The sequence below is a fragment of the Suricata suricatta genome, chromosome 10, assembly GCF_006229205.1.
Source record: "Suricata suricatta isolate VVHF042 chromosome 10, meerkat_22Aug2017_6uvM2_HiC, whole genome shotgun sequence".
In the NCBI taxonomy this organism is placed as follows: domain Eukaryota; kingdom Metazoa; phylum Chordata; class Mammalia; order Carnivora; family Herpestidae; genus Suricata; species Suricata suricatta.
In genome coordinates, this window is record NC_043709.1 from 61,634,424 (window position 1) to 61,642,159 (window position 7,736).

Here is a 7,736-nt window from a genome sequence, read left to right on the forward strand (position 1 = left end):
GCTGTTCCCAAGCCCATCATCAGGTCATTTGTTAAACTAGAACCTGGGCCTGGGCCTGGGCCACCCAGTTGTGTTCATATCCCCCCACCACAATCTTCGAGGGCCCTCTTCCCTCGGCCCTGTCCTCAGGTGCCCCTGCCTGGGCGGCAGAGGTCCATCCGCCCTCATCCCCACCTCCTCCATCCTCTTTGGGGCTGGTTTTGGCCTGCCTCCCCACCAGAACGTCCTGCGCAGGGCCAGGACTAGAGTGCTCGCTCAGTACTGCATCTGACCTTCAGAGGCCATTCAGTAAGTGAGCGGATGAATGAAGGCAGCGCTCAGCAACAAGACATGGTGGAATGCGGGCCCCAGGCCCGAAATAGGCAGGTCTGAGGAGAAATTAACCCCTTCTTTCACTTCCTCCAAGGGTCCTCTCTTAACCGCACCCCTCCTCAACCTCAGGATCCTGGTTCAGTGACATCACCATAAACTGAAGTCGTGTGGACCCATACTCCACAAGGGAAGGGTTGCTTCCTGGTAGTGTTCCCTCCTTTTCCCCCTTACCCCCAAAACCAGCCATCTCCCCTACCCCCAAATCTAGCCAACTTCCTCTTGGCTCTGTACCTACCTGGAGGAATCCAAGCACAAACAGTCCAGCAGCTCAGTCCACAGAAGAACTTTTTATTGAAAAGGAGGAGTCCCAGGAAAATAAGAGTGGGGAGGGACCAGGTCAGAGGGGCAGGGTGCTGTCCAGGTAAGCCACATGGCTTCCCCAGTGGCCCAGCATCTGGGCTATCTTCAGCCTGGAAACCGGGCAGCCACCATCTAGGAAACTAGATTCCAAGACATTTCACTCCAGGGTGGGGGGCAGGCAAGAGGGAAAGATGAGGTGAAGGCTAGCTCCATTGGGTGGGGCGTCTGAGACAGAGGGCCAAGTCCTTGGGGCAGAAGCTAGGGTTCTCTGACTTCTCCGGAGCGGTCAGGAGGGTTCAACATCCGCAGGCACCACTGCTGCCAAAGTCCCAGACGCATCCGGCGGAGCCGCAGAGCGCGCAGCCGCCGCCAGGGGCGCTCGTGGCCAGGGCGCCGGAGCCTGCTCCGGGAGGCAGCCCGCTGGCAGGGCCGGAGGCTGAGCCCAGCCCGCAGGTGGAGGCGCTGCCCACAGCTGAGCAGGAGACCGGCTGTCAGAGGGGAAGCCCTCTTCTTCCCCTCTGCCCCCAGAAGACAGACATACAGACTCTTGTCCCAGAGGAAAGATGCAAAGACCCTTCTGCCCCCCAGAAGTCAGAGGTACAGACTTTCCAAAGTAATGATACACAGACCCCTTCCCCCAAGAAATAGACTCCAGAAGGCTACCCTTTCCCTGAAGTCGGACACTCAGATTCTCCCCACGCGAGAATCAAACAGTTTCTTCCACAAGTACAGACCCATAGAACCTCCTCCCACAGCCCTGGACAAACCAATGGAACCTGTCCCCAAAGGACAGACCACAAGACCTCCTCCCCCAACACACACACCAGAGAGAAGAAACAGTCCCCCACAAAAGGGCAACACACAGAGGAAGCAAATCCCTTCTCCCTTCTCCGAAGAATGCACACAAAGGGGCATGGGGGATAAGATTTAAACTCCTCTAACCCAAGCTAATGTTTATTATTTACTTACTGAAGCTCCCTGACCCAAATTCCAGACCGAGCCTGCGGAGAGAAGGAGGAAGCGGGTGAGTGAACATACCTCCTGGGCATAATAATCCCCATTCTCCAAAACAAAACTCTCCGGGCCCTCTCCAGACAGGCAGAGATCTGTCCTTCCTACTTGCCCCCTGTTCTCTCAGATTCCCCACAAATCTTTTTCATCAGACTCCTCTGGATCTTGAACTCAATCCTTCCTTCTTAAATTCAGATAGCTCAGTTTTATTGATGACCTCTTAGAGGAGGGAGAAGGCTAAAGATATTTTCTTTGGCCTAAACGTAGCCTAAAAGGAGAGACGATGAAAGGAACATTTTAAAGGACACTGTAGAGGACCTAGCTCAATTATTTGAAGAATACTGGTCAGGTCTCACCCAATCACTTTTGACCTGTGTGTCCTTGAGGTGGTCCTTTACCCTGAGACTCAGTTTCCCCATCTGTAAAATGGGGATGACAGCACCTCCCTCCCAGGGGTTTTGTGGGGTTGAAAGATAATAAATGCAGCGTGCCTGTTGCATGGCAGGTTCCCTTTCCCTCTCCTCAGCCTAGGGTACCCAGATGGAGCTCGCAGCCCTTGCGTCTAAGGTTAAAAGCCAGGCTCTGCCTGTTCCCATAAACCCTCCCTTCAGGGCAATAAGGGCAGAATTGAGAAGCCACTTCTAACTGGGGGCATTATTCCCCCTGGCTGGGCCCTGGTCCTTGCAGCTGCCTTAATGGACAGACTGGCCCCTGCTTTCTGCCTCTGGGGGTGAAGGACCATGTGTCGTCCCATCCCAGGTGCCAACGGTGCCGTTAGCTCCACCTTTTTGTCTAAAGGGCCTTAAGCTGGTGGGAAGAAATGGGCTCTGGGAGAACAAGGCCCTGGATCCCCAGGTCATCTCTCCCCACCCGTCCCCAGCCGTGAGGACCCAGATGGTGACCTCCCTGCTCCCCTACACTCCTCCTCACTCCGTGACCACACCCAAAGCACCGCCCAGCCCTCACCGGCTCTTCTCGCCCTCCAGCAGCTTGCGGTAGGTGGCGATCTCGAAGTCCAGGCCCAGCTTGACAATCATGAGCTCCTGGTACTCGCGCAGCTGCCGCGCCATGTCCTGCTTGGCTCGCTGCAGGGCGGCCTCCAGGCAGGCCAACTTGCCCTGGGCGCTGTCTGAGGCACTTTCCTCCTGCAGAGCTGGTGGCTCCCTGGCTCGGTCTAGTTCACGGACCTGGGGGGCAAAAGGAAAAGCACAGACAGGACATCCTTGGCCCCCACCCACAATCCCCTCAAGGATCCAGACCCTTCTTGGAGGCCGGAAGCCCAATGAGGGATTAGAGATCACTTTAAGGAATGGGCCTGCCTGTTCCAAAAAAATGTGTCTGTGTGTCTGCCCGGCTCCCAGTGTGGAGATTTGGGACCAGCCATCTGGGATGGCGGAGAGAGCACCTTTCACATCTAGTATGGGGACTCTTCTGAAAAGAGCTACGGTCCAGGAAGCATCAAATGCTCTTAGGCACATAATGCTAAGTTTATGGTTTCATCAGTGAAATGAACAGGAAAGCTATCCTTTCCTCACCAGAAACTAGCATCAGTAGTCTCTGCAGAAATATAACAATAATAAATGCTCTCCTTGGTGAGCTGTGCTTGCTTCTTAGGAAACTGGGGGCAGGGGTGGGGGGACGGGGATCAGAACTACAAAGGCTGGGGCAGGCTGAACCAAGACAGGGCCACCCATTCACTGTGCCACTTCCTGGAACCTGAACAGCTTGTCCCTCTCCTCACAGTTATCAGTTCCTGAAGAAGGGAAGACCCCTCAGAGCCTCAGACACTTGTATCCACAGAAAGCAGGGGAAAATAGGGAACAGAATCCCTTCCCTCTGCAGGTAGAACATAAGCCCGGGGGGTGGGGGGTGGGGGGCACTTGACAGGGCAGCTGGGAGGAGAGAGGGGAGGTTGAGAAGCAGAGAAGTTGGAAGAAAGAAAACATCCATGTGGGAACCTCTCCTTTCTAAGGCCCAGAGCCTGAGCTGCAAACCTGAATGCCTACAGAGGCCTGGCTGCAGGCATCCAAAGGCCAAATATTAACTCTATAACCATAGTATCCACTTCCACTGGAAAGAAATATGCACTTTCTCAATCTCCCGCAATCACCAGGACCTCTGTCTCATTTTTAGTCTCTCTCGTCATTAATTTAGAGACATGGACGTGGTCCTTTTGTCTTCCACAAGGATAGATAATAACAGTGCCAGCCAAGATATGAGAAATGGCAAAAGCCCTCTGCCTCTGTATCAAAGGACACAGCTTAGGGTGGTGGGGTCGATGCATGCACAAGGAGCATGACTTTGGGTGAAGGCGACGGAAAAGACAGAGCCCCCCTTCCCTAGCCTATTGTGGCCACATCCATGCATTTTTAAAAAGAGAACCCAGAGGGGCACCTGGGTGGCTCAGTCGGTTGAGCGTCCGACTTCGGCTCAGGTCATGACCTCACGGATCATAGGTTCAAGCCCCGCATCAGGCTCTGTGCTGACTGCTAGCTCAGAGCCTGGAGCCTGCTTTGGATTCTGTGCTCCCTCTCTCTCTGACCCTCCCCTGCTCGTGCTGTCTCTCTCTGTCTCTCAAAAATAAATAAATGTAAAAAAATAATTTAAAAAAAGAGAGAGAACCCAGAAAACTGGATTTCATATAAAATCTTGCGATTTCCAAAGATGGGCTCAAGTTTAATGCTATGGAGGACAAACAAAACACAGAGATACAAAATTGCACATGCGCATAAAAAATGATAGGCAAACAAACGTCCATAGTTATACATATTTACCTACATGTTAATTACATGCCCACACGAAATACAGAAAATCCCAGGCAAAGGCGGCATGATGTACACGTGTACGGCCACACTTCTGTTTGTTCAGACACTCACAGAGAGAAACTCTATCCATCTATTCCAGAGGATGGGGGATGACTACTCTTGTCATAGGTAATGGACACTCTCCCACCATTCAGCAGTCCGGTGTGCCTCCCACCCCACCCACACACACACCCCTCACCTGACTCTCAGCGCTGTTCACCTCTGCAGTCAGCCGCTGGATGGCCTCGTTAAGCCTGTTCAGCTCCTCCTTACTGTGCCTCAGGCCCTGCGTGTGTTTCTGCACGGTGGACTGTATTTCCTCGCACTGTGGGGACAGAAGCAGCACAGAACGGGGGAGGGTCAGGGAGAGGAGGACAGTCAACAAGGACACTCAACTGAAGCCAGCAGGACAGCTCCAGTACCGGCCCGTCTACCTTCTTCATGAGCAGACCATCTAACTTCTCGGGGCCTCTGTTTCTCTATCTAGAAAATGGGGATGATCATCTTTTCTATTGCTGAGGGTTGATGAGACAATAAAACGCACTTGTCAAGCACACTGGCGGATGCTGTATCAGGTCTAGAGATGCCAAAAGCAATGTGAACAGATGACACGAAGAACAATACAGGTTGATAATCTGTTGAGTCTTTGGACTGAGATCACGTAGGATTTATCCCAGGCATGAGGGTAGCTAACCTCTAGCAAGTCAGTTATGGTCATTCATGTATGATCATGTCAATTAATACAAAAACCAATTTTAAAAATCCAACAGTGATTCCTAATTTTAAAAATACTTTCAAAAAGCTCAGAATGTGAAAAAACTCCCTTAATTTGATGAATCCAGGAACCCAGGGATCCAGATTCCAGCTCCTTCACTAAACCCAAGGCCACTGTGGGGAGAGCTCTCTAGAAGGGACAAAATCAGGGGGTCTTTTCCCTTTCCTGCACCTGTCTCCACACACTCACCCAGAAACGGCCTGAGCTCAGTAACTGACGCACAGTGTGCCTTATTCTCTTCAAGATCTTTTATCTCTGCCATCTCACCTGGGCCCATGACCACCTGTGAAGTAGGCCAGGTGGGTGTTACTATCTCCATTATCTTTCCTTGGACAAGCTGAAGCTCATTATATCTACTGTCCCAGGAAGTAGGAACCCAGTGGGACATGAGTGACCCTGCCAGTCATGAGCTGAGCTAGACTGCGTCTTAAGTCCATGTTCTTTGCTCGACACCCTGAGGAACATAAAGTCACACACATTTTTCAGCCCGGAGAACAAGAACTGTTCACACCAAGCCCAGTGCAAGTTGCTTTCCAGGGCAGATGGGGTATGGGAAATGGATATGAACAACCTCCCACAGCTCACCCTTTCTGGCTCCCAGTCCCAAAAACTGTAGACATGGCAGACAAGCTTGTGTCTGGCTAGGTCCAACAGATCTGGGCAGAGTCCAAGACCCCCTCATCCCATGTGACCCGATGTGCCACATAGACAAGTCTCACCATGATAAAGAGAGCTGTTGTCTCTCCAAGTCTCCAGAGAGCACCAAAGCTCAGCTCTAGCCCAGGAAGCTCCCAGAATCCTCACCACAAAGCCACCCCTTCCCAAGGAGCTTTGTGACCTCACCTTGCAGAGTTCTGACAGAGGCCAGAAAGAGCTGTTCTATAAGCCCAGGTGGGAGAGTGGAGGTCCTTGGGCTGAAATGGGCCTTGAAGGCAAAAGAAGGAGAGGGAAGGAAGGGTCCTTCAGGTGGGGGAAAGGTACAGAGCCAAGGAGTTCGGGTGTATGGAGTGAGAAGTGGGGAGCCATGGAAGGTCCTTGAGCAGACCACCACCCTGATGTGCAATGCAGTTTAGGAAGTCCTGTCTGGTAGCAGAGGCAGGCAGACAGGAGGGAGAGACACTGGGGCTGGGGTCTCAGTGCCGAGACTAGGTAGGCAATCAGGGATAGGATGTCACCTCTAAATTGCAGGAGTAGCCAGGGACCAGACAGCACACGCTGATCAGCATTTTCTTTTTGTTTTATCAACTTCTCATGCATGCAAAAGAATGTGTATGTAACCTACATTTAATGACTTAAACGTCAGCAGTAATAAAAACAATCCTTGTATACCCACCAGTACCTTCAAAGCCCCATGTGAGACCCTTCGTGATCACAGCTTCCTCTGTCCCTGACCCTATCCAATCTCCAAAGTAACCATTCTCCTAGGGTTTCTATTAAGCACTCCTTTGCTTTTCTTTATTCTCATGTGTGCATGAATCCCCCAACGTTTATTCAGTTTTGCCTACCTTTAAGCTTTATAAAAATAGAATTATGTTGTTTTTATGACTAGCTTTCCCTCTCTGACATTCTATGTGTGAGATTTTGATGCCTACAGCTTGGTTTATTTGTCACTGCTGCACAGTATCCCAGTGTGTGATTATTTTTCCATTCCCCTGCGGGTAGACATATGTGTACTTTTGTTTTTATTCTAACAACGCCGGTGTGACCCCTTAGGTACATATCTGCTGTCCTACTTGGGCGGGAGGATGTTTTGGATACCAGGAGTCAAACTAATTTTTAACCATATCATGAATAGGCGCCTACGTAAATGTTCACGCACATAAACAGAATTAGTTTCATGAAGAATTTCTCACTCCTACTATGTTCAGTGCATTCTGATCTCTAACCACTCACCTACACACTCTCTTTCACTTTGTATGGCTTTACATTTTATCATCAGGTTTTCAATATGACCTTGTTTTGAGATTTCATTTCTTATAAATAGTATATTGATTTTGTTATATATTTAATATAATGAAAATGAAATACCCATGAAGCCATGTATAGGCACAGCAACCAAATGTCACTAGTAATTTACACGTGACTGCACACTCCCTCCCCAACTTGTCCCTGCTGCTTGCTCTAGGAGGGGCCACTTTCTTGAATTTCTCATCATTCCCTTGCTTTTTCTTCTAGTTTGAGTACATGCATGTACCCAAAAAACATGATTATTTTTTCTTTTAGTTTTTCTTATTTGGTTGGGTTTTGGTTTGGGGCTTTAGGTTTTTAAAGTAAATCACTTACAGAGGGACTTTTTTTGTAATATTATGGGACTAAGGGTCATCCACTAGGATTCATAGTATTCTATTATGCAAATACAAGACACTTTATATAATTCTATTTTTGTTTTGTTCTGTTTTCTCTTACAAAGTTTGGGCCAAGAACAGTTCTCTAAATGTCCCCGATGAATGTATGTGAGGACTTTCTGTAATACA

General features: G+C 50.0%; 1 protein-coding gene across 2 annotated transcripts; it reads right to left on the reverse strand.

The window, feature by feature from the left end:
• Positions 1-640: 640 nt before the first annotated feature.
• LOC115305663 (keratin, type II cuticular Hb1-like) lies at positions 641-6,072 on the reverse strand. 2 transcript variants are annotated; one of them, XM_029955898.1, is made up of 5 exons: positions 5,982-6,072; positions 4,687-4,812; positions 2,650-2,870; positions 1,642-1,673; positions 641-1,144 (listed from the first exon to the last, which is right to left on the reverse strand). In XM_029955898.1, exons 1-5 carry the CDS (start codon positions 5,982-5,984, stop codon positions 969-971), a joined length of 558 nt encoding a protein of 185 aa, XP_029811758.1. In that variant the 5' UTR covers positions 5,985-6,072; the 3' UTR covers positions 641-968. The 2 variants fall into 2 exon arrangements, with proteins under 2 accessions (XP_029811758.1, XP_029811757.1); XM_029955897.1 differs by having other exon boundaries at positions 641-1,190.
• Between the last annotated feature and the right edge of the window lie 1,664 nt (positions 6,073-7,736).

Excerpts from the sequence above, each read along its gene's own strand:
- LOC115305663 (XM_029955897.1), bottom strand. Across the intron at positions 2,871-4,686 it reads TGAACAGCGCTGAGAGTCAG|GTCCGTGAACTAGACCGAGC; the intron begins GTGAGGGGTGTG and ends TTTGCCCCCCAG. Across the intron at positions 1,191-1,641 it reads ATTTGGGTCAGGGAGCTTCA|AGGGGAAGAAGAGGGCTTCC; the intron begins GTAAGTAAATAA and ends TTCTGGGGGCAG.